This window comes from Seriola dumerili, unplaced genomic scaffold, assembly GCF_002260705.1.
Source record: "Seriola dumerili isolate Sdu_G_001 unplaced genomic scaffold, Sdu_1.0 BDQW01000052.1, whole genome shotgun sequence".
NCBI lineage: Eukaryota > Metazoa > Chordata > Actinopteri > Carangiformes > Carangidae > Seriola > Seriola dumerili.
In genome coordinates, this window is record NW_019174307.1 from 13310391 (window position 1) to 13337403 (window position 27013).

Here is a 27013-nt window from a genome sequence, read left to right on the forward strand (position 1 = left end):
TTCTCATCTGCTCTACAGGTTTACACAGGAGCATGGAAAGCTCCTGAGAAGACTATTTAACCCTTTGGCGAGCTGGCATTGAATGAAGACGTTCATTAACTCCAAACATTAAACCGTGAAAAAGAAACAGCCAGAAGTTATAGCTTAACTTATCACCGGCAGTGGCAACGGAGCGTTTAATAAGTGCTTTTCCACATTTTCTGCAGGTAAAGAGAAAAAGGAATGTGTGAAAAGGTGTATGTAATAAGGCTGGACCTGGTGGTGATATGTTGTAAGTCAGCATCAGATAATAGGGATAAAGGGCTTTTCTTCATCGCCACAGGCAGCTCCATTGAGTTACCAAGCACAGAAAAATAAGGCTCAAGCTTAAGGATCCACAGAAGCCAGCAGGCAGAGTGCAGTGAAGAAAAAAGACTTGTTATTAAGCAAGACAGAATTGGTTTTCTCCACCCTAATGAGAATTCATCCTGTGAGATAGATGAGTCAGTCTGAAAACACAATTCCATAGCCGCAATAATGAGATCATATTTGAGGGATGGGTTGTACATCCCTCAGATGGAACAAAGACTCAAGGTTACCAAGAATTTCAGCAAAACAGAAACGTTATCTTGACGAGTTTCCCCTTTTTGACTCCCACAAAAATACAATTTCTATTAGTATTCATGGTACAGAAGTGTCAACCAAGGTGTTGGAAGGCTGTAACCGTCCCCACATCAGAAAAAGAAAAATTGGATGGATGCAGACTTTTATTTATTTATTTATTTATTTTCTCTCTTTTTAAGTCTTAATTTCTACTGGGGAACAAAATTTAAACCTTGTGTGTTCAGGGTCTTGCCAAGGAATAGCTGGGCCACACACTAAAAACAAAACTGAAAAATGGATTGGAAAGATCTGGAAGTTGAAAAAGCCACTTGGGGGGAAATCAGAAACCCAGGACTCTGCAGGCTTATGCAGGTTCTCTTGGATTAGATACAGCAGAGTTTCAAACCACACAGGAGCTCACATGAATAAAGTTAAAGCCACTTTATAACAAAAATAATAGAATAGCAAACGACGTGCACAATTAGCTTGTGTATCATGTGGAAAACCTCTTGGTAAAAAAAAACTCCCTCAAAAGGATGTTGCCAATTACACCTAGATTAACACCCATCTACGTAACCAGATGTGCTGTTAAACCTTGATTTTGGAAGCACTGTGGCAGCATTGAAAACACATAAAAAAAGAGGCAGTCATACTTTGTGATTTTCCTGACCATACCTATTAATGCTATTTGTGGTAACACTATCACAAAGAGGATCCAGGAAAAAGATGATGAAAGTGTGAGAACAGAGCCGAAAAGTCTTTCACAAGGTGACAGCATCACAGAAAGCTTCTGGTGTTTCTGAATTATTCTGTCTGCCGAGAGATAGTAGTGGTGCCACACTCCCATTCAGCATCACCTAAGGGTCAAACACAGACAAGACGCTTGTCTTCAGGAATCTACGATCTGATCAATAATGCTTCTGCTGAGACTTCCAGCTGGTCAAAGTCTGTTTTTGTTTTTTTAAAGAGCAGAGTTGGAAGAATTTGATATATTTAGTTTTCACCTCAACAGCCTCCACAGTTTTGCTCTAAGTTTAAATTTATCCACTTAATTTGATCTACTTCCTTTATTGCTGCCATCTTCTGACGAACACTCTCTGTTATTACTTGCTCTTCCTGTGACAATGTGGCAGTTCTGAAAGGTGAGAAAGTTGCTGGGATGGAGATCATTCTCCTGCAGTTCAAAACTTGTTTTTGTCTTTCTTTTTGTGTGTCTCGGGGATTGAAGAGTAGTCATCGGAGTTTCATAACCAACTATTTGAAATTGAGTTCAGAGTCCATCCGTTGAATTGACCTGATCTGGCTTGAGGGCCTGATGGAATATTAGATCACCCGTAGGTGTAACCGGCTCCAGTAAAAACAATCGCCTCGTCTGTGAGGACAGATCAGCACGGACTGAAAGGTTCAGCTCATTATTCTGGAGTTCATTCTAATTCAGCAGTAGTTTGGTTTGTATTTTTGAGCATTCAGACAGTGAATTACTGACGAGAAAAGGTGGCGTCCACATGCAGCCTGTCTACTTCTTTGTTCAGAAAGAGTTTGCAACAGGTCTCAGATTTCAGGTCTCTGCCTGTGTATGACGAAACCAGGGAAGAAAAAAAAAAAGGTTTGCGGATTAGAGGGACTTTTCACACACTTGCTAAGGTGGGATGATTACACCTTTGTCATTCCTTTGAGCCGAACACAGTTTGATGACTTCAGCAAATTTTCTGCCTAGCCAACCCCCAACATCCACCTCATCAGACATCTGGTCAACCAGATGAAGGGAAAATGTAAAGCTGTACATGTCAGGGCGAAGGCTGATATAAACAGAATACAGGTTGCGCATCTATTATTTGTGAATGAGATTTGGTTTTATTTTGTTTCATACATCAAAATGTCAAAAATTGAGGCTGTCACTGCTGAGATTCATGAAACAATGGAAGATTTTCAGATGAGTTGCTTTGAAGATGTCAGCAGATGAGACTACACAGGAGATTGTTGGCGCTTTGGCCGTCTGGGAACAAAAACATGGAAAGAAAGCTTCAGAAAGGTCACTTACAAATCCCAAGCATGTGTTCAGTTCTACCAAAACTACTGTCATGCTTTTGGTGCCAGATATGCAAATCATGATGATATCCAAATCAAATTTATATTAAAAAAAAATCTAATCAATAAACCATTGTAGACAAAGCATTCACCATTTTGTTCTGAGGTCTGGGCTCCTCTGTTTTATATTAATAAGCTACCCTCATACTTTGTAACCCTGTTCCACTGGGAAGTCAATGCTCATTAAAGTTTACTCAATAACAGCTTGCACTTGATAAAACCTAGGTTCACTCAGACCAAGGAAAGACAGCTTTTAAATTACGTGCGCCTTCAACCTGGAATTAACCTCTAAAGATTTCAAAATTGGACTTGGTCTTATTACACGGGGATGAACATTTGGGGTTTTTTTCCCCCATTCAAAGTCTTAAAGTACCATTTAGTCACCTGCAACTATTGTTTGACTGATTTTCATTGGGCTTCTTACAGCTGACCATACTTGTTACTATTCTGTGTATCTTTTGTGCTTTCGGTGTATTCTCTATGAGGCTTACAAAAAGAGGAGAGGGAAGGATACAGACAGCCTTACAAGCATCTAAGAATCCAGTGCACTTCTATATCAAAACCAGAAAAGGCTCAAATCTTACAAATGCCAGCTGACAAAGTTGAAATAATTTGTGCTCTGTGGTTTGTATTGTCATTCTAAGTGGTTGGGAGCTTTGTTCAGTGGTTGCTGAGGGCAATATTGGTTGTTGCTGGGCGATCGTTAGGTCGCTCATGGTTGCTACAGTGTCTTTACAAACACTTTCACAACAAATCACTTCAAAATTAATGACATGTTTCTCCTCAGCAGCCTGGAAATCAGTGCACTGCATGTCTGTAGAGTAAGTGTTTGTGGTGTGGAAGCTGTGAAGAAAGTAGCAGGACTAAAAAAAAAAAAAAAAAAGACTAATTGACAAGTATGAGACAGCACATTATTAGAATGTGCTAAATTAGCACATTTCTGAAATCATATCTGAAAATTAATACCAAAGGGAATAAAGACGGAAACCAAGCTAGAGGGAAAATGTGCCGGCAGGAAACTAGAGGACACGGTGGGGATAAGCTTCAGAGAGACTTCCCGCTGCTGCTAGCTTGTCTTCCGTAGGACAAAAGTGTGGCATCTTAAAGGTGTTGATTTAAACACGCAGCCATGTTACACAAGTGTTTGTGTGTTTGCATTGTAACTCTTGGTACGGTTTCATTTTTTTGAAGTCGCTCTATGATAATTACCCAGGTCGATCCTCTGCTTAATTATTAACTGCTGGCACTTTCTTTGATGCATAAAAAGGCATGATTATATGTTTGAAGCTTGATTTAATGCTATGTGTCTGAGCAGCAGTTTCTCTTGCAATCAGTGTACATGGGGGGATTAGATGGAATTTCAACGAGCCTTACAGCATGCTGAGAACTGTCTCTCTCCCAGAACACAACAACTTGAATATTTTTCTGGTAATGATCACTTTTATTTTCCTTCAAAACATATAAACAAAAGCGTTGCACAGGCATTGTTGTTTATATGATTGTTTCCTCCACCTTTTTTGCATGATATGCTCTGAATACGGAGCACATTTCCCATGACAGTGCTGTGTCTTATCAGTTGCAAAATGGACATAATAAATCAGGTTGAGATTTAATCTTATATCTCTCTCGCCCACATACATATTTTGCAGATATGCTAAGTGGCGGCTAAACGACAGACTGTCAGCAAAAACAAAAAAAATAAAATAGAAATAAGTAATATAATATGAAACATGATAGAATCAGTATGTGTGCACGACTGTCCCATAAAACAACTGATAAGAACAAGCTTTACAGGAAAACATCTGGATGCTTTAATTCCTGATGTTGCATTGTTGAGTCATTGTTTCAGCCACACAATTTTCACAGTTTGTTGCGCAAGTTTGAAGACTGAGCAAAACTGCCTGTTGCAAACCGCCTTTTGCTGGTTGTCCCGGAGTATGCTGTTAACACGACTTTAACAGTGAATCATTCACCGCCCAGTCTGCCAAAGAGCTGACATATTGAGGTTGACCCAACTTGATCCCCTGTCCCGCCCAATACACAGCCTGCATCCCAGCTGAGTAGCTGCGTTGTATCATGTGGACTCAAGCAGAGTAGAGGAAAAAACATTGCTGGCAATATGTGCACTAAAAGCCATGGGGTCCTTGGGGACATGCACACCCTACTAACATGCTGTATTTCATAGCCTGTGCTACATGCACACACACTGATCATTTAAACACATCAAAATGAACAAATCTAACAAGTCTTCCACCGTTTTTCTGGTTGAAATGTGGTCCTTGTTTCAAAATGAGAAATATTAATCAAATGTATCCCAACTGGAGCATGAGGCGGAGCAGATGAGGTGAATGAAATGAGATTTTTGTGGGCTGCATAAACACAGTGCTGGTGTTGCTCCACTGAGATCGCAGAAAAACAGGAGAGAGAAGAAAATGTTTCTCAGATATAAACAGATATAAATAAATTGATTTGGAAGGCGCTGAAATTAAATTAAATTAAAAACTAAAGACATCTAACTAGAAAACATTACTTCAAATACCCCCCTCCCCTACAAAGAAGAGTGAAGTGTTGCTCAGAATCCAAAGCGAATCGAAAATTGCACCAAATTGCTTAAACTTGTCTTATCAGTGAAACACTTGGTATCTAAAACTTCACATTTTGTTCATGAAGTGTTGAACTGCACTAAGCTGAGAGGCTTAATGCAATCACTGCTAATCCTTTAATCTTGAACATTTTTTTTTTTTCTTGAAATAAACTTCATTACCCAGTCATGACCATGACTCCCATAAGCCACTCTTATTGACATTTGGGTCCTGTGTCACTCTAGCACTCATTGATAGTCTGCTGACTATTGTATTTCACATTTTTCCATTAGTGAAATGATGGACATTGTGTTCATTCATTATTGTCATATATTGTTATTGCTGTATAGTGTTTGCCCCCAACAAAGGCTGCAGAAATACATTTCAGATACAATGGAGGAGAGTGGAATCATAAATCAGCACCAAATAGCTTCTTGTCTCAACTTTTCAAAATGCAAATGCAGCACATAAACAGTGACTGATGGCAAGAACTTTATTTGCCTTAAAAAAAAAAAAAAAGGTAAAATCCCTGATTTTTTTTTTTCTTACAAGGTTAAATTTCAAAACAACAAAAAGCTGGGAGGAATATTTGGGATTTAGGTCCACTCTTGGATGCTGTAGCAAAGTCAGGGAGTAAATCCTTAAGGTCAGTGAGCAAGTTATTGAAAATCAGTCTTTGTACAGTAGCATGTGAAGTAGTCCTGAGTTGATATCTAAAATGGCAAATACTAAAAGAGGCTTTTTTTAGCATTTGCTTTAAAAGTGTTATGTGCTATATACCTAACACCTTAATGAGCTCCACTGCGCTCTATTTTTGCTCAGCAGAGATTTGTACATCAATCTCGACCTTGAAACCCCAGGGCCAAGGCTCTCTTGCTTCTCGACATTCAGCCTCATCTTAGCTGTGACCTTCCTCTGTCCTCCCTGCAGCTGCTCCCAATGCCAGTGAGTGGACTCAGACAGGATGGACCCCCTGTTGGGAACAGTTGCAGCTCTCTGCCAAAGGATCATTTTACATCCATCAGTGCTGCACAGATAAGATATGAAATTGAATATTTGATCTTGATTCTTTGCTTTCAGGAGGCTGGTCACAAAAGCATCTCCACCCCCACCCCACCCCACCCCACCCCAGTCTTTGCCTGTTAATATTTAGGACATTGGATGAGATATTGTGAAGGCAAACCGGTCCATTTGTGGTGCAGATACAAAAGTGAAGGCAAACAGCAGTGAGTCTGGATTCTCTGTAAAACACATCCAGACATCCTGTTCTGTCTCTTTGGTCTTGTCAGAATGGGACTGAGTGGTGGCCAGATACAGCTTGGCTCACACAGCTGTGGAGCCAGATATGGCCCAGAAAGTTGAACCACAAATTGCAGTGTTGAGGAAATCCCCTGGCTTTGTTTAACAAGGGAAGAGTTTAATATCAGGGCGAGAAGGTTTACTGTCAAAACATAGTCAGATTACTTATGACTTTGCTATCGGAGCAAGACCGTCTCTCTCTGCCTTCAAGAATCTCTTGAGGACTCAGCTCTTCCTAGAGCACCTCCTCTCCTAACACCTCTAACGCCCTAACCTAACATGAGTACATTACAGTTACTGATGACTTCTTTACCTAGTCTCCTTGTGCTTTCTCTTATTGAAGAGATTTAGTACTTAGTGCTTACTCTAAGGTCTCCTACTGTATTGAAGCTTGAGTGTAATTCCTCGCTTGTGAGTCCTTTCATTTGATAAAAGCTATTATACTTGAAAACTCAAAAATATAATGCAGTCTATCAAATTACACAATTCCAGTGAACAAAATATCTCTGTACCAGATTTCAATAGCAGACATTTTCTGCATCATTGCATACTTATTGTGAGTACTTCTTGCAGTTCTGGTAATTTAGACGCTTATTTATTATTAAATTATACTCTATTTTGTCTAAGCTCACCTTTCCTTTTTTTATTTGCATAAAGCAAGATTAAGGTTGATAGAACAAAATATACTCTTCAAAATAATCAATACTGTAAAAACAGATCAAAACAGTCATAATTCATATCAGTACCAACTATCATGCGCCTGAGAATGAAACAGCTGTTCAATGTGCAATGAGTCATGAGCATAATGCTCATTGGTTATAGTTTGAAGAAGCAAGGAAACCAATGATCAAGGAAAAAACACTTTCCTGGTCTTATTCTGCCCCCTTGTGGCCAATACAGGGGACTGTTTCACTGTGTTCTGAACGGGGGTGGGGGGGTGGGGGTGGGGGGGTACTTTGGTACTGCCCACCAAAATTTAGGGACCATTTAATTTTAAATCCATGCCCATTCCTGAGTAATCTCCCCAGGGAGAGGAGTTCAATTGCCCCCAAAGATATAAATTGATAGCCTATGAAGGTGTTATGGTAGCATGCCTTCACTGTGTTTTTTGTCCTTTCCCTGTCCTGTCTCCCCTGTAGCTCCGCCCAGGCCCACCCTAATTACTTCATGAGATGCACCAAGGAAGGCTTTATAAAAAAAAAAAAAAAAAAAAAAAAAAAAACCTTTGTTCCCAGCAGCAGAAGGGCAGAGGCTTTTGGCATTGAGGACTGCTGGTTTTGCTGTCTGAGCAACCAACACAAGCAGCTGGAAGTGGGTGCAACTCCCACTAGATGCAAAATGGCTACCACCATGAGGTGAACAAATATCACATAACAAACATAACTGCATTTACCCACAACAACCAGTACAGCTGACCAACACAAAAGTGGAGTGCAACAGCCACAAACCAAAAAGGGTCACACCATGTAGACCCACTGCAAAAGTTGCTGCCATACCCCAACAGCAACACAAAGACCCAACAAAAGTGGACTGCCACTACCACAAGACAAAATGGACACCAGGTGGTCTTCAACCACATCCGCAAGCTGCTGTGGTAAATGTAGACAACCAGCAAAACACACACTGACCTGATGACCTGGGAGGCCAACCCCACCACACTAAAATCCAATGATCTGTGGAGTGACAGTGAAAAGTCTTCCTTCCCAGGACAGGTGCATCTCATGAAGTAATCAGTGTGGGACTGGGCGGAGCTATAGGGGAGACAGGACAGGGAAAGGACAAAAAACACAGGGAAGGCATGCTGCTGTAACAGTAGGAAATGGAAATAAAAGCATAGTATAATATCCATCTTCCTTAGTTACCTACTGGGAGAGAATGGAGACACACAGAGATCCCATTAATGCTCATGGGTTTCATTTTTCTTTGTATTATAGAATTAACTTAACATATACACTTTACTTCTATTTCTTTGCAGCAGTTCAGATAGGTCTGTATACATATTTTTAGTATATTTTTTTTTTGGGCTTTTATGCCTTTAATGGACAGCACAGTGGAGAGTGACAGGAAACGGGGAGGCAGAGAGAGGGGGAATGCAGTGAAAGGCCGTCCGATGCGGGATTCGAACCGGGGCCGACTGCAGCGAGGACTGTAGCCTCTACACATGGGGCGCCTGCTTAAACCACTACGCTACACGACGCCCCTGTATACATATTTTTGCCATGCTATAGCGTCGTCAGATTCAGCACGATCGGGCAGAACCCCCCCCCTCCAAAAAAAAAAAAAATTGAATTGTGAATTACACTAAATTTAATTATTGAATCATTTAAATTGACTTAAATTAATAAATAAAATCAAGTTTTATTAATTACAGTCAATTAGATATATAAAGATATTTACTTGAATAAATTTCAAAAGGCAGTTTACATCCATATCTGTTCAGACTCATATAATATATGAAGTGAAGACGTTTAAGAATTTGAATAAAAGCTAGCTATTAAGTGTATTTTAAAATTAGTGTATGAATTCTTGAGTTAGGCCCAAAAATGTTTTGTGAGTTCAGTGATTTTGACTAATCAATTCATCCCTGAGTCTAAGTCGACATTCTCTCAAGGCGTTACAGAGATATCATGTTCACAAGGACAGGGCAGACAGACACCCTGAAAACTCAATATTAACGTAACTTCACTATATAGAGGAACTACAAATTTAAAGCAACAGTACAACACAAACAGGATTTTATTTTTACATTCAGCATTAGAAAACATTCATGGCTTCCAATTAAGCATTGATGACATTCAAGTCTAATACAAGTTTTTGATAGTTGTGTTGCAAACAATCGCTATGTATTTCATGACTACAACACATTCAAATAAACTACAAAAAACATACAAAAATACATAAAGCAATAATTTTATATCATGTTTACATATGCAACAAAATGAATATGTACAGTTAGACACTCCTGCAAAATAACAAAATAACAACACATCTAAGACAAAGCTGGTGCAAAGTCTGACAGTCAGTCAGTGAAAGAGAAACATTAACCGCAATTATAGATAAATAGGAGCGTTTCAGCCTCTAATGATGTGACAGGGGACCCCCCCCCCCAATATCTCGAAACGTAATCTTCACTTTAGTTCATCAGAGTCAGAGGGTGCATCACACCAAGGTTTCTGGCAGGGCGTCTGCATTTTCTTTTGACAATATCTGCCATATATGCCACCTCTCTGTCTGCCAGTCTGGTGTACCAGGGCCCTTTTCGTGTGCAAGTCCAGAGGCGTCAGCTGTATCTACAGTCTGGGGAGAACAGCTCTGCTGGGACTGTTGTGGAGTTTGGGGGTCAGACTGATACATGAAGAGGGAGGGTGTGGACTGAGAAATATGGGTCTCTCTCAGAGGCCCAGAGTAGTGAAGGGGAGACAAACCATCCGTCCTGACCTTAAATAAGGGATATGCAGAATGTGCTGTCCTTGCTGTCAAGTTGTCTGAGCTAATGGCTCCTGATTGGCTGCTCAATCCTTGATGTAACGATGATCCTGATTGTCTCTGTCCTTTCTGGTCTTGAGGACTACTGCTGCTCCGAGTCACCGGGAGGTGTGGCCTGCATTCCTGCACACCCAATGAGCTTCGTGTTGGTCTGATGGGCAACTTGTGGTTACCTTGGTGACTGCTCAGCCCCTCTGATGATCCATACGACTCGCATTCCGACATGTCTCCAAGGGAACCTGGGAGAAACCACTCATTAACATCCAGCATTCATCACACATCTCAAAGACCATCTGCAACAACACGTAAAGAGGATTCTGTTACCAGTGATGTGATGGCCGGTGAAATCTTTGTTTAACAGTTCTTGCCAGGTGTCCCAGAAATGGTCATTGTCACAGATTGTTGAGGCCGCTAACAGAAACAAAAGAGTCAAGAGGATTACTTTAGTTTAACAGATCAAATGTTTTTTTTTATTTTGTTGTTTAGACCATTATGAACACAGATTCATTTCAACATTTTAAAAATGAATGAAAAAAAAAAAAAAATTATTTCTATCATACTTTATGATACTACATGCTGCAATAAATTCTGTTCACCTTTGCTGGTAGAAAGTGTGGGAGAGGTGCTGCCGGATCCGTCTTTTGAATGGCCACTGTCTTTGTACTGCCCAGAAAGTTTGAAGACTCTGTCTGAGAGTGGACTGGTGTCCTCGGGGTATTTCCACAGCAGTCCATCTGACAGGACAGGTGAATTGTTATCATAGGGAGACACCTCTCCACTAGATGCTTTGATGGAGTCACTGGACAAGCATCGCTCAGTCAGAGAGAAGGACTCTTCTCCTCTAAGAAGCCCTGGATCTCTGCACAAACACACACAACACAATAAATATTACATTAACCTCTTGCTGATATAAGCTGCAGGCAGATGGCTACTAATGTTCAGAGAAAAGCACACTATCTTACAAAAAAAATGATATAAATATATATATGGTAATATATATATATATATATATATATATATATATATTACCAGGGGAAGGGGGGTAATCAGGAGTTATAATGCACATGCTTCATTTAGATGCTTACAGGAGGACAGCATGCACACACACACACACACACACAATGAGACAAAAGGTGGAAACTCACGAGTACTGAGAGGCCTTCCTCCGGAGTAAGTAATCCACAACATCAGGATCAGTTTCCAGCAAGCTCATTAGCACCTCATTCTGCAGGTCAGCGGGAACCTGAGAGAAGCAGAACCATTTCACTGAAGCTCATAATAAAAGGATGACAGCTGTAAAATTGTATTCTTTGCTAGCTTAATCAATTAATTACTTCTCCATACTAATGAATTATTGTCCCTGTGCCACAAACAAATAACAGAGCAGCTTATTTAAAAAAAACAAAAATGTTTACCACATTTGGTGAATTACAGTATTTACAGTATTATGTATAATGCAATATGTACTGTAACAGAGATAGCATGATGTTTGTATGGTATGAGGAGAAAATAATGAACAGCAGTTTAAAAAAACTGAATTAATGACGCATAGAAAATGTCTGATGGGCTTTTATTGCCTTCTGGTTTCCTTAAGAGAAAAGATAATGTAGACGTCCTTGCTCCTAATCATTGTCTATAAACAAAACAGAGGCTGGAACGACACTTGTTAACCTCTCTAGTGAGGCTTGCCATGCAATAAAAAGAGTATTCACTAAAAATCTTAATTTCACAGGAGTGGGAAACAAATTGCTTTTTCAAATTGTTTTTCTGCGATACTGCTTTGTCTTATAAGTGATTGCAGATGCTCAGTCCTTCTCAAAACCTATAAAGCTAATGTTTACATTTCATTAGGAAGCTCCACTCCATTAAGCTAAAAAAAATCCTTATAAAAACTGGGGTTTTTTTGCCAAAAAGAGACTTGACCAAGACCTTGAGATTGTTTGATTAAACCCAGGGCTGTCTTTAACTGTTTACATGCCTTTGTGGTTTTCAGTAATCACGGCTTACCATGAATTGTGTATCATATGTATTGATCATCCTTTGGACCACGCTGATGATGGCTGTACTCTCCTCTGCACGGGCAAAACTCTGCACTGCAAACTCCTTGTCTTTTTTTTGCTTGTGTAACAGATTGGGTCCAAAGATGGTGGCTAAATTGAGTGACGTCATCTTGTTTCCTGTTATCTAAGCAAAAAAGAAGACACAAGTTATTTGTGTGGACACTCTGAACATACACATGTGCCTACAGAGACACTTGGACTGCATATTTTGATATGCTGGATGACAGTTCTTCAGTTACAGTCATGTACTGTAAGCCTCTGAGCAAGCTCGTACAAAAAAGTGAGATTTTCTTACTAAAATTTCTTTATTTTTTAACCAATAGTCTCCAGGTGAAAACAAAACTAATCTTATTCAGCAACTTTGTTAGTAAGATGACAACCAAACTAACCAAAATTACCCAAATTTGATCCCCACTATTACAAGAAATGGTTTTGAGACAGAAATGATTTACATGAAAAGTAACGCTGAAGCCAAATTATAATAGATTTTCTTTTCATCTGCCTATGTGCTTGCACACAGGAATGAAAACTCTTAAACGCTCAAAGTAATTGTCGTATTTAAAGTCGTCTTTTGGTGGCGGCAGACTCTCAATGGCACCCTGGACATGTTGGGAATGTGCAGCTAACACAGGCTTGCCACCATCAATGAGGCTGGTGCTGCCTTCTTTTGTTCAAAGAGACCAAAAAGACCTTTCCTTCAAAATTACAGTATGTGTGCTGAAAGAATAAAGTGGTTTTAAATGTGTGGGAAACTATTAATCCTTACTGTGACGTTTAGTAGTCAAAAAGTAAGATTAACATAGAGGAACTTTAGGCTCAAGTTTAACAGCAGAATTGTGATGGTGAGTGCAAAGTGCAATGTCATGTGCATAAGGACTGTGCATTCAAATTTAAATGCATGTGCTAAAATGCATCTTGCTATGTGTAGAAATATTAGTAAATGGAATATAGAATTGTGGGATTATGGTGATTAATCATTATATTCTTACATTGTTTATCTCAAATCTTAAAACCAGCTATTCCAAACTAAGTGGTGCATGACAAAAATGGTTCACCAAATAAAGAGGAAAGTCCAGACAGGATTTATGGAATAGAAAAACATAATTATGCGCTGGCTGCAAAGTGAAAAGATGCAAATATGTTGCTGGTGAGATAAACTGTGTTCACAGTATGCATCTCCACAATGTGACAATTTCCTTACACTTCCTGTTTATAAACTGGGGGGAATAACAAATTATGACTCAACAGTATGATGTTCGCAGAAGCACAATGTTTGCTTGTTTATCGTGAAGCCGGTTGATGGTTGGTTGTGCATCGTTTATTCAAGATGCCCACAATGGATCATCGTGTGTAATGGTGCTGCGCTGGGCACAGGATTTCAAATTAGAAGCTGCAGATGTAGCAAACATCTGTCTTACTGCCATTTGTTTGCCGTAGGAATTCATCAAAATCACATTAAACTTCTAAAATTTCAGTATTATTCTGTGATAGCGGCCCATTTCCTAAATGTATTGTTTGAGCTTGTTAGTAGAATCAACAAGCGTCAGAATATCTGCCGGGCTGCCTACGGTCGTCAGATGTTTCATCCCATTATAAGATCAAAGACCCAATTAGGACCAAAATATCGACACCTCGTCTTGTGCATCCTAGAATGAACCTAAAATGAGTCTGTAACTCAGACCACAAAAAAAGCAGATTGCTGCTTGCACTGGTCTTTCCACTGCCATAAGAGCAGGGCATGTCCAGTTTCTTTACCTCCTGTCCCTCATTATCCAGGCTGTCTTCAGCGTGTGCAGCCACAGTGGACAACAAGCAGAGGAGACGCTGCAGTGTGTCGCTGTTACAGGGAGGAAGCAAAAATATCAGGAGCTGGATGGCGCTCTCTTGCTCTGAATGATCCAGCACTGTAGAGAAAAAAAAAACAAACAAACAATCCAAACAGTTGACATCAGTCTCAAATGAATCAGATAGCAAGCGAGTAAAGTGAGTTGTTTTTGTGTGCGTGTATATCCAGTATGTGTTTTCTCCTCACACATTGTGTTGATGAAGGCTGTGTAGAGCTCTCTTGTCAGCAGTGGATCAGGCATGTCTCTGAGGAATTCTTTCAACAATGCAGCTACATCATGGACACTGTGCTCCTCGTCCAAGTGTACCTCCCATCCCTGGTCGAACTCCTCACGAAGCTGGATGAAATATTGAGGCAGTTAATGCAGCAAAAATGTTGCTGATGGTTGATACAATTTATTCAGGGCAGGGTGTTTTAAAGCTAACCAGCTGAAATCTTACCTGGCGCACTCGCTTCTTGGAACTCCCAACACGGAAAATTCCAACCGTCTGTAGGCCTAAGCAAAGACAAAGATGCTCTCTTAGTGCCAATACTGTGGCTAACATTCAGCCTCAAAGACATTCAAATTGTGTGATTTACAAGGTGAGTTATTGACTTCTTAGTTTCCACAAAGATATGCGGTATGATGCACTGTTAATACTATTGTTAGAGTGTTAATTTTGAACTTTAATGATGAGTACCGTATTTTTCCAGGTGCTGGCAGCACAGATCCACCACCCTGGGCACCTGTCTGTAAATAGGGTTAAGGCTGAGCTTTTTGTCATGGCGCTTCTTCCTCTTGCCAGCTGCCTCTTCTGGCAACGACAGCTGGAGGGCCTCCAAGAGCCGAGACTGGTTATCGTCAAGGTCAGTGATGCAATCCACAGACACTCCACCCTGTCAAACAGACGGGTGACAACCATACATACGGTGACTGTTGTGAGTGATACAACTGGGTGCAGCCATTTAATGTCTGCATCATTCACCCAATGAGTGATTATCCAAAAATGTTAAGAATTCCCAGAGAAATCTACCGTGCAAGTCTAATCAGACAGAGTCTCGGTTACGCTACAACAGCCTGTCAGGGTTTATTGACAGACAAGCCTACCCTCCTGCGAGTCCTTGGGGCTGTGTCCGGTGTGCTCGGATGAGGCGATTCATTAGGGGTCTCAGACGTGGAGCTGAGAGACGAGGTGCTGCTGGAGAGATCTTTGTGAGGCCTTTTGAGGCTGGAGGTGAGGTGAAGGAAGGATAACATCAGTTCAGTGGGGTCACTGTGTTCCTCCCGCGGGGGATCGTGCCGCTGCTTGTGTGTGCGGTCGTTGGAAATGACCTGCGACAGCAGTATGCCAAACGCCTGGGGCATAGTCTCTGTGTGAGGGGGAAGGGTGAGACAGACTAAAAAGTTCATCTTGTTGGCTCCAAGTCAAATGGTACTCTATACTCTATAGATGCCATGTCAGCATATTATATACTGTATTGTATTATATATGTATATATGTGTGTGTGTGTGTGTGTAGAATATACTGTATATATTTTACTGTTTGGATCTAGTATTGTCTAGTAGTATCGTCTGTTCATTCATTCTTTATATTTTAAACTTTTAAATAAATGCTGTTCAACATAAATATGACTAGAGAAATACCAAGAGCAGTGTTCTGAAGTGTACACTCTATATTCAGAGTCAGGCAGCACATACTTTCTGAAACGCCTTTGTAAACAAAAGCGGAAAAAGAGGAAAGAGGGGGCTGGCCGTGCCGGAGGACAGGCTGTAATGAATGAGCCACCACTTAAGATTGTTTTCGTTATTTCCCTCGACTGCCTGTCTGACAGAGAACATCACTTTCCTGCCAGGCTGCTGCAGCGGGCGTGGCAGTGTGGTGGCTGAAGAGCACGGCTCCCTCTGAGACTTCTTTACCGCACTGTAGAGATTCTGATCACTCAGTGCTCCGTGGGTATAAACAGCTGAGGATGTCCGCTTCAGTGAGTCTATACAGCTTCGGCCAAAAGGATCACAGAGTATCTTTTCAAGTGTCAGAGGCTGACTACGCTGGAAACTGAGGGGTGAATAAAAGTCTGACAGCACTCAGTGGCTCTTCCACAGAACTAAGAGAGCCGTGTTTATCTTCACTAGTATGGAAATTTGACTGAGTTTGAATTTTCTTATCTAAAGACAATTTATAAGGGTGTGCACTATTACAGCATGATATTATAGCAGTAAAGAGGGATTTCCTCTTTACTGCTATAATATCATGCTGTAATAGGGCACTGAAAAAGGCAAATTAGAGTAATACTACCCTCCAATTTAACATACTGTAGATGGCTCCAATTAAAAGTATATTTAGACCCACATTACCTTTATCTTTACTCTTCTCTTTCGATAATGAGTCCAACTTCTTCCTAAGTGACTTCTTGTGCTTGTGGCCTGAAAAGAGGCAGAGGTGTCACAGTTAAATAAAAACTTAATAAGTTCATATGCTCATTTTCTTGCTGGTTCCACCTGCTCTTGTCGGGCTCACTTCCTAAACTGTTACATAATTCAGAGGAGCTAACAAACATAGGCAAACTGTGCAGAAAGAGCCAAGACAAAAATGCAGGAGTATGAAATCAATCAGGCAGAATGTGTTTTTTTGTTAAGTGTTTTATAAAACATGCTGTGACAAGCTTTTGCCTGGGAGAAAAATAGCAACTTGGTAGATAAAAAGAGGATTTAGGTGTACATAGAGTGGGGTCAAAGAGTCTTTTGGACCCCACTGTGTATGTGTTTGTGTGTATACTTTAATACATTTAGGGATGGTGATGTGGCAGCCCAGGTCATGATCCCGAAGCAGTCGCCTGAAGGCCACATCCTGGAGACGAACCCTCTCCAGCTCTGAGAGGCTTTGCAAGGGGACGGGCTTCAGGCCAACGCTGCGTCCTGACACGCTGTTCCAGGTGAAGTCACCCTGAGGACACACACACCCAAACACACACACATCAGATACATCTATCATTGCTTTCACATTTTAAGTTAAAGACCAGCCATGCTCTCTACAGACCCCCAGCATGCACGAACTGACAGATATCTCTGCTTCACTTGTCAGCTGAAAGTGAATTCATTAATCATGTGCTGTTTTCCATGACAAACTGACAGTTTGTTTTCAGAGATGTCCAAATACTATTAACTTCCTGATGTTAGCATGCAATATTTGTACTGTACGTTTTCCGTAGTCTAACACATAGTCTATGTGTTTTTCTGATCGTGGAAGCGAGAACTGTGAGGTGTTGACATTAGGAACACTGCATGGCAGAGCTTGTCTGAACTGTGTCCCAGTAAGGGAGTATTTCTAAAAACTTTTCAAAACCAAAAGCGGAATTGGACCGATTGTCTTATCAAAGAAAGCAGCAAGAGTACTGATTGTGTAGACGTGCTTGATGCCGCATATAATTGGCTTCTTTGCACCATCCACCTGAAACTCACTACAAAGCACTTTCAAATTTAATTTGTTGGTACCTCTTGGTTATTTTGAATTCATAATCTTTAACCTTTCAACTCATGTTTGTACCTGTTTTAATTGATGAATTGTTTTTACATTATACTGTAATTGTATCTATATGTTTGTTTTAATCGATGTTCTTTTTTTGACTCGTGCATTTATTATTTTGTATCTGCTTGACATCATTGAAAATGAGTTTTCGAGTTTAAATAAAGACATATAATAATTGGGGTGCACAATTAAAAAAAAAAAATCATAAACAATACTTCATCAGCAAACAGATGAGCCGTTCTGTGGGTTTAGCACTGTACTAATGACAGTACAAATAATCTGATCTGAAATCCTCAACCTTTGAGCATCTCCATGCTGGAGATTACAGTGCTTTGATCCAGCACAGTCAGGCCAATCATATGAGCCATGTTCCAAAGAGGCTTAGTAACTCATTATCAGGATAAGGCTTATACTCAAGTGGCTCACTCCCATTAAATCAGAATTAGGACTGTGCTACAGTAGAACACTTTTTTCTGGTACACATATAGTACAGTAGAATTATGTACAGAGAATGTGATGACAAACATACAGTGGGGTCCAAAAACCAAAAACACTTTTGGAAAGTAGTCTGTATTTTCTTTGGCTATTTGCTTACTGTACAAAGGCAGTGGTCATTAGCCTGTTCCCAGTTTGCCTATACACAGGTGGGAAATAATATGCCATGGATCTGCAAATTATGTCTACTATCAGTACTGTCAGCAAGAGAGTTATGCCGTCGCTGCACAAAGACGTGATTTACAGTAGACATAGTGCATTATAAGCGAGAGGATACACCTGAGGATACTCAATTTACTGTCACGTAAGACAAAGACCAGCAGGAAATCTTTACAATTTTTTGCTTGACAAATTGTCAAGTTGTCAGAATGGGTTTAGACACACAATGGCAGCCTTTCTGAATTGTTACATTTTGAATAGTAGTCCAGGTACCGGTCAGTTATCTGTTACTTATTGAGTTTGATCTGTTGCATGTCAGATGTCTAAATTACTATGAAGTATTCAACGGGTTTACTCAGACATTGGCTCACAATTCTGCAAATAAATAAAGTGAACCAGTGACAGAAACCAACACAGATCTGGGAGGGCACACAGAGCATAAATAAACTGTATTCTGTTATCCCCTCATGTAACTTTTGAATGGCAACAGATGATCAACTCACATAAGTGTAGTATATATGTAAGCACCGAGGAAGACAAAAGAAGAAACTGGGTTCCATTGCCACTTTTCACATTGCAAATTACATTAAATGCAAAGAGTGAGTAATGTTTGCTGTTATCTACTCATTTTGGTCAGACATTCCTCTGGTGTGACTATATGGGAGTGGAAACTTTCTTCCTATCTGATATGATGGTGAACTAAGTTCCCACAGTTTCTCTCCGTCAGCAAAGTGATGTCCTCAAACCAAAGTTTATTATTTTCTCCTTGGAATTCCAAGTACTGTGAACAGCATTTTAATGCAAAATGCCCCTTTAGCTATTCCATCACCAGAAACAGGCCCGAGTGTATCGTGTCCACTATCCTATCACATGGTAAATTATTGCAGCTCACTTACCCACCATTTCTTATTATCATAATTGTCAGGAGATGAATAAGTGAAGAAAGAAATACACAAATTAATGAACCCAGTTGTTACAGAAACAGTTATTGTCAAAGCTGGATGAAGTTACTGTTTCTTATCTCACTGAGCTCATGATCACAGCTGTCAGTGACAAAGTCAATACTTTATAATCTTAAAATGGAAATACATTTGCCCTGACTGCCTCTCCAGAACAACATTAATCATCTGACTTTACAGACAGAAACCTAACAATGCCTTAGATTAAACTTGTTTTTGCTGCCTATTGACATATGAACTAGATGCTGGTGAATAAAAGTTACTTTGCCAATTTTGATATTAGTATTAATGATGATCAGTTTAGTTATTTGTTCATTTATATACTGATACAACAACCCAGCAATAAAGCAAGCATTCCTTAAAATACATCAACAACAATAATTACTATAATGTTCAGCATTATATTTAGATGATTCATGTAAACCCTCTCCTGTTTAAGTGAAAACAAACCATGGTGCACTTTCCTCAGCTGTGCACCAGAGCTTTATTTTAATTCAAAGCCTCCTTTTGTTTGCGCTCCCCGGAATACAATGAGAGGAAATGTGCAAGGTAGTTCATACAATATAACGAGATTGAAAGCTCAGATTGCACTAATCAACCACATTTGAACTAGATCCAGTGAGGTGATGGATACTCCTCACTGTTCAGGAAGCCTTTCAATGGGGTATTATGGGAAGAGTTTTCCACAACAGCCCTCACACTCCGTCCACATTATTCGTTAGTTTAGATTTCTAAAGAAAATGTAATTCAATTCATTATAAAAAATAATGAATTTGCTTTCAAACCTGTATGTTTAAGTAAGTGCTGACAAAACAAAAATAACACAAGCTACCAGTACAAACACAAAGTCATTCAATTACTCATATCCTGTTGTTTAAATAAATAAATAAATGGGCTCTACAGAGTACACCCCAGACTGTTTGTCAAGCAAGGACATGCATCTAACATCCTATTTTTCCTCTGCTTTCAAGGTTATCTTTCCTCCAATTAGTAAATCACTATTATATATTTTTTACAACATTACAGAATAATAAAAAAAAATAAATAAATACAGAGCAGGCAGAGCAATGCAGTACCAGCCTGAGGAGCTGCCCTGGGTGGGGTTTCAATAAAATTGCAATACTCAATAAAAAATTACTGTAACACAACACTCTAATGTAAGAGGTTTTAAACTTTTGATTCCTACACACCTTTTGGGATATTTCTTTAACGTTTGGCTAAACTAACATATCACTTTGTCCTGTGTTAACGTTAAGTCACGTCTCTGTGGAAGATAACTAAATATTTCCTCCTCTTTTGTGAAGCTAGGAAACTTTCAGAAACAGCAGCTACTCACAAGATGGGTGTTGCTCCGTTGGAGAAAGACTGATCGCCACGGACGAGACATTACTTCTTAGACCCCAAACACTCAGCAACTTAATATCAAATTAACCGACGCCATTTGACCTCAGATGAAACGCCCCAGATATATGCAGCCCACATACTCGCAGCTACTGTCTGAGTCCAGGGCTCACGACGTGCACCTAAACATGCAACAAGTTCAGGGACAGATTTGACTCTACATCACATTGAGACGCTATCCTCATGAATAACAGTACCACTGATAGGGAGGGTTTGACAGGAGGGGCCTCTGTTCTGTGCCAGGGAACAAGTTATTAAGAGGAACCCATCTGAGGAGGCGAGGAGGAGCTGCCCCTGGTCCTTACCTGTAATCACCTACACGTACGGCTTTTCATGCAAAAAATCAGTTTCTCGACTGATGTAGCACAGTAAGCTGGTAGAACTGTAAGGATCCTCCCTAAAGTTTCGCTCAACGCAGTTTACAAAAAAAAAAGAAGAAATAAAGATGAAACCCTAACCCTAAAAAAAATGGTCAGGTGGAGGGGCGGATGATCACTGTAAATACTACAATACCCATAAGCCTCAGCGGCCACCGTTGCTATGGAGAACAGGGCAAAGGCGTGAACTTTGTCAGCACAATAAATAAACAAACAAACAAGAAAGACCTCTAAATTCAGCACCATAGTTATGGAATCTATCCAAAATATGTATATTTTATTGATTATCAGGTCAAAGCTTAATCTTCTTTTTTAGCCTGGTGTCTGGAGCAGTAACAGTCAAAAGCTTGGATGCACTTTCTAATTTCAAGTGAATGGGAAGATGTGTCCAAACTTTTGACTAGTACTGTATATTATTAACACAATATCAATATTTCATTTTTTAATTATCAGGGTTACTGTCAATACCGGTATATTGTGATACCCCTATCTTGCCTATGGTCATGTTTTGTTTGAACAAAACATGTTGTACACTGCCCCCCTGATTTCCAGCAGTACTACTCTTTCTATTCGTTTTCATAAAATGTGCACAAAACTGACAAATATGAACAAAGAATACTGACAAAAGGCTCCATCTGTATCTGTATATGTTGAGCATATCTGAGTCTTAACACAGTCCTGAGGTGTTATCAGGCAAATTAAGTGTGTAGGTTGACCATGGTAGTCAATGTGGCAGCAGATTGACTGAGGTGTGCTTACACAGGAAGACCAGAACTATAACAGAAGTCACACCACCGTCACTTCTCTGCAAGGAGGATGTATATTGGATGCTTTAGAGCACCAGTAGCTGAAAGTAACCTCTATCAAAGATCTTGTATCTTCAGTTGTAGAGAATCATTTGAGAAAAAATCATGTCTTTCCCATGTGTTTCTGTTATAGATTATGTCTGAGGTATCCTGGAGAAGCTTTGTGTGGCTTTTGCTTCCTGGACCGCTGGAATGAGGTTGTTAGTGCTACACAGGGTGATGATAAACAGGAAGCAGCATGTCAGACAGAAACTAACCATTTTGAACGTGATGCTGGGTGGAGAAATCCTCATTCACTTTGAGAACACTTTAGGCTGCACAGTATCTTTAGTAATGCCTGAAAACAGTAAAGCTCAACAGTGAAGTCGATTATTCCTTTGAAAGATTTCACTATCAGCTATCAGTGCTTGAGAGCACATTCGCAGGGATATTTTGGTGAATTACATAAGCTGAAAATATTCTTATTAGACTCTGTCTTTACAAACTGTAATTGGAGCTCTGCTTTCAGTGCTGTTGTTGCTTTTTCACTTTTCCAGCTTTATTATTACTGAAAATAGGATAGTAAAAGAGGGGGGCACTAACAGACTTGTCTCCAAATCTTACATTTTCTGTAAAGAAGCTGAATTTTAATTGAAATGTATTTCCTTTTTGCATTTAAAAAAGTTATTTTCATTTTGTGAGATTTAAGCGGCTTTGTAACAGAGCACAGTTTTCAGTTTCCTGCAAGCTCTCTCTCCTTCAGGCCATCTCTCCTCCATGGAGCTCAGAGGAATGCAAAAGACGCTCCATCTAAACACTACAACACACAGTGCTCTGAGACTTTTCTCTCCCTGTGTTTCATGACACATTATGGATTTTCAGTTTGAAATTTAATATTACAGATAGTTCTATTTCCGAATAAAGCTGGCCACTTTGATTACTAGCATGTTCATTTAGAATGTTATTGTATAGGTATATTTCCTAAATGATATAGAATAAACAAAGAATCAACAAACCCCTGCATGGGTTAAGATTCTGATGCCCAGAGAAAAGCTGACATACAGGTAAAAATAAAGCACAACCATCCCATCCACAACAGGACTACAAATTCAGCCTCCTCCAGCCTGAAATAAAAAAAATATACAAAAAGAATAATATAGAGTTTAAAATATGGGGTTGACATGTAAAACAACAAAACTGCAGTCCTATAAATAAATTAACAGTAACAGGAGAAATGTGTACATACATAAAACTTAAAGCATTTTGCTTGACACAAGATTTGTGCACACATGTTTGGATACTACTTAAAGTCAACGCTTAATCTTTGTCTCAGTGATAGATGTCCTCATTTAGCCACTACATCACTACATCAGAATGATGAATGACTCCCTCTAAAGGCTTTATAAGTTCCTGCAGTTTACCAGCTTCCTAAGAGAAACCCGAGCAATTGGAGATATACAGCATTTTATAGTTGCATATCTGATCTGGCTGTTTAAAGTGACCCTCTAAAGTATTTCTCTAAAGTGTTTTTGCATTATATCAAATGAATGAAGATTACATTACGCACTGCCTGCAGCCCTTTCAAAGGCAGCGTCTCCCAGAGGCACGATTTCATGTGGACACTATTAAAGCAGACTGCAGAAAGGCACTGAATGACAGTTAAGAAGTTGGGTTCTTACAGACAGAACTTAACCAAAGGCAATATTTTCCAATATCTAACCAAGGCCGTCATATCCAGAGGCTAGCTTAATAACAGCCCGAAATGAAAGGCAAAATCAGCTTAAATTAATATGAGGCATGACCTTAACCAATGCTAGGCACGTAATGATCCACCAGTCATATTAAACAGTAACTGACTTGCAGTGCGCACAGGAGATCCATGCAGATCAAATATCTTGCTGCACTTCTGAGTGTGATACATACAGAGGAGAACTGGGGAAGAGTAAAGATAGACACTTTATCTAAATAATAACCAAGCTCCAATCTGTTCATATACCTTTCTTCCATCATCTGATTTAGATTCAGTTTAACTCATTTTACACCACATTATGTCACCAGTTTTCTTTCTAGAGACACATACTGTATTTTCACAGAGACTGAGAACTGAATTTGGTTAGTCAGTGTAAGTATCCAGCTATTGAGGCTGGGAATACCATTGGTCTTACACTAAGCAGATCATATACTGTATGTCAGTTATGTAATGATACAAAGGTACTTGAAAGGTAGATTTGAACCATTCCATGTGAGACAATGATTTTACATCTGTGTTTATATCTAACCCACTGTGTCTGTTTACTCGAATCAGACACAAACTGGATGCTGTGGTGCTGCAGTTGCAAGCCAGCAGGTTTAGCTCCATGCCATACAAACGGACAGTCTCCTGTGGGAAGAAATATGTGCCTGAGGGACTGTAGCCAAGGATCAGGTCATGCTGCTGTACTGTGAGAAATAAGAGTTGAGGCTTTCTTCATGTAAACCAGATGTCTCTGCTTTTCATCTCAGCTCAGACTACTGGGACCCTGGGTGAGTACACCTCTAATAGAGCACAGTGACATTCAGCCTATGGAAAACACAAGGTCATTTATAACATAGATCAAAAATACGACTCTGACATTCCTTTTCAAACAAGGGGAAAGGGTGTGTTTTCTTGCCAGTATCATGCTACAGTGAGTTACCACTTCCTGATTATAGGAATCATATACATCATACACATACACTTAGCATGACTAAACACATTGCAATGCTACATTTTCACTGATTATACCCATTATTAACTCACCGTTGGCTAGCTCTGGCACCTAGTATGCATTTCAAGAGGCCTGGATGGCATGAGTTGCATGACATATTGTGCATCTCATGAAAGGTGATTCTTGTAGAGCTAGGGCTGCTATTGGGTGTATGTGCAGCAGGAGTGAGGTTTGCATAGAATAAGGCATTTACTTACTGTCAGTGTAAGCCGACAGCATGGTCATGTGAGTCTCCAGGAAAGATCCCCCACCAAAGACTTCAGCTCAACTTGTGGGTGGTTACATTTTTTTCAGCTTTACAATGCTTGGCAAAAACTAGGCTGTAGTGCTGAGCATAGCAGTGCAGGCAGCACGCAAGCACTCCCTAAAGTGATAAATCACATTAAATATCCTCTGTGACACAGAGCTGTCTCCTATATTAATCAGCTTCATTCAGATTTACTGTGATTACATTTCTAAGTGCTCTGGCTGTAGGATGTGGGTTCTTGTTGATGACTGAAAGAGAGACCAGATACCTGGTATTCATTACAAGCCTATTGTAATGTCACATCTGTAATACATTTCCATTATACTAAACAAACAGTGTTACCATGGGGACCATCTTAAGTGCAGCAGTAGAGATTGGCTCAAATTATGAACATGTGACACTGCTAAACACTATAAATCTAGAATAGATTTATCTCAAACAAAAAAAGACATGCAAATGGCCATTGTAATTTAGTATGTGTTAAAACATTTTCCCCTTCTTTTCTGCTAATTAAATGATATAGTGAGGAACCTTCTCAGGAAGATGAACACCATGGACACAGTAATCGTTTTTCATGTGTACAGGCCAGAACATGCAGTAATAACAAAGGCAATTTGTTTAGCTACTATAACTAGAATAGCAGTGCTTTTCCTCAGAATAATGCTTGCACTGCTTTAAGTGGTGTGGCAATACATTCATGTTTGGGGATACTCATAGATAATATAGGAATAAATCTCAACCATAAGGAGATTTTTTCATTTTTAAATGACAAAATAAAAGTTAAAGCCTCACTTTAAATGGAGATATGTGAAAATTTGGGTTTTCAGGCTCATAAGCAGTTACTTAGGAGAAATGGTCCTGTAAAGGACTATGCACAGATCCATAATGCACATACATGATAACTTTTCCATGTTTGTGCTGTTGTCAAGTTTCAATCTTAATACAACATGGGAAATTATTTAACAACCATCACAAACCACTTACACACTTTTTTCCAGAACCCCCCCTCTTAAAGCTTGTATTACTATTTCAAAAAAGGAGCCTTTTTTTCTTTTGGGTGAGAAACACTTACCAAATACCACAAGGTTTTCCGGTTAAACCTATGTCAACAGTCATCAGCAAGTTAGCACAAGCAAAGGCTTCTGCTGACATCATTTCAGCTATAAAGGAATGAGTTGAATCACTTTTTTGTGTCCAGTGACGCAGCAACAAAACTTTAGTACATCAAAGGTCCACACATAAAGTTAATGTGTGTGTCCTGTTAGTCATACACTTGGTGATGTTGCAATAGTAGGAGAAACCTGTTTCCTTTAGATTTTTTTTTCCAATTTGAGAAAATTAAATAATTATTGAATGTAAAAAATGTGCAGCAAGCAAGTTTCAAAACGTGTTCATTAATGATCGAAGGAAAATATCGACAGTCCTGTAGCTACTTGGCTACATCATCCTTAAGGTCATTCCAGACACTTCCGGAATTTGGAAAGTCTGTACGAGATGTGCGCTCAGGTCCTGTTCGCTCCTGAGCTATAAGAAGTGCGAGGAAATATAACAGCAATTCAAAATAACACAGTGCCAAGTTTTAAGATACTTGCCATCCCTCGGTTCATTAAAACTCTTATTGCTATTTAGCTGTCATCTCAGTCATCATCATCAATATCATTCAACGCCAACAACGCCAGTCCAGCCCGGTTACGCTGAGAAAAAAAGGGTTTGTGGGTGCTGTCTGGCATTACAGGCTATCAAATGTGAAAACAGGTAGCATCACCTGCCTTATGAAGCCGCCAGGTCACTGACCTTATACGACGTCTCCTCAGCTTCGGTACCATAATGTCGCATCAACGCCGGGTCCAAGCTCCTGGTCTGCCTCAGTCTCCGCTTGGAAATAGTTTTGGGGCTTAGAGAGCACGAGAAAACGCTGCTTAGCAGTCCTTGAGCGGACATGTCTCTTTTAGCGGGTCAGGTAATGGATAAAAAAGTGTAGAAGAAGAATCATCTCTCTGCCACAAATCCAAACGGAACGAAGGAGCGGCTGCGTTTCACAGCACCAGCACCAGCACCAGCACCAGCAGCAGCAGCAGCAGCAACAGCAGCAGCAGCAACAGCAGCAGCAGCAACAGCAGCAGGTCCCCTGCGCGTCCTCATGCCTGGTATTATGAAATACGCGCCTGGTGTCCCCTGTCACCCCCTCCACCTCCCACTTACTCTGACTCAGTACTTCCTCCTCTCGTGGTTTTAATTAAGATTTTAAAAAATGCATGTTAATGTACCACAAACACGAAAACAAACAATGAACTACAAAATCAATAAATAACATATTCTAGTATGCCTACAGCACTACTTACTAGTCTATTTCAAACTGAAATCTTGCCACTTCAAATCAATACTCGTTTTATA

At 39.9% G+C, this 27013-nt stretch overlaps 1 protein-coding gene across 2 annotated transcripts; it reads right to left on the bottom strand.

Annotated features, from left to right (window-relative positions):
• Positions 1–9291: 9291 nt before the first annotated feature.
• On the bottom strand, positions 9292–26693 carry LOC111218324 (rho GTPase-activating protein 6-like). Of its 2 annotated transcripts, none has more exons than XM_022740576.1 (13): positions 26414–26693; positions 16708–16867; positions 16279–16347; positions 15031–15293; positions 14624–14819; positions 14384–14439; positions 14130–14280; positions 13853–14001; positions 12045–12221; positions 11183–11280; positions 10634–10896; positions 10362–10448; positions 9292–10276 (listed from the first exon to the last, which is right to left on the bottom strand). In XM_022740576.1, exons 1-13 carry the CDS (start codon positions 26558–26560, stop codon positions 9711–9713), a joined length of 2382 nt encoding a protein of 793 aa, XP_022596297.1. In that variant the 5' UTR covers positions 26561–26693; the 3' UTR covers positions 9292–9710. The 2 variants fall into 2 exon arrangements, with proteins under 2 accessions (XP_022596297.1, XP_022596298.1); XM_022740577.1 differs by lacking the exon at positions 26414–26693 and adding an exon at positions 20399–20569.
• Between the last annotated feature and the right edge of the window lie 320 nt (positions 26694–27013).

Excerpts from the sequence above, each read along its gene's own strand:
- LOC111218324 (XM_022740576.1), bottom strand. The coding sequence starts at position 26,560 with ATGTCCGCTCAAGGACTGCTAAGCAGCGTTTTCTCGTGCTCTCTAAGC. Across the intron at positions 16,348-16,707 it reads CCACATCACCATCCCTAAAT|GCCACAAGCACAAGAAGTCA; the intron begins GTATTAAAGTAT and ends GCCTCTTTTCAG. Across the intron at positions 14,820-15,030 it reads CCCCAAGGACTCGCAGGAGG|GGTGGAGTGTCTGTGGATTG; the intron begins GTAGGCTTGTCT and ends TCTGTTTGACAG.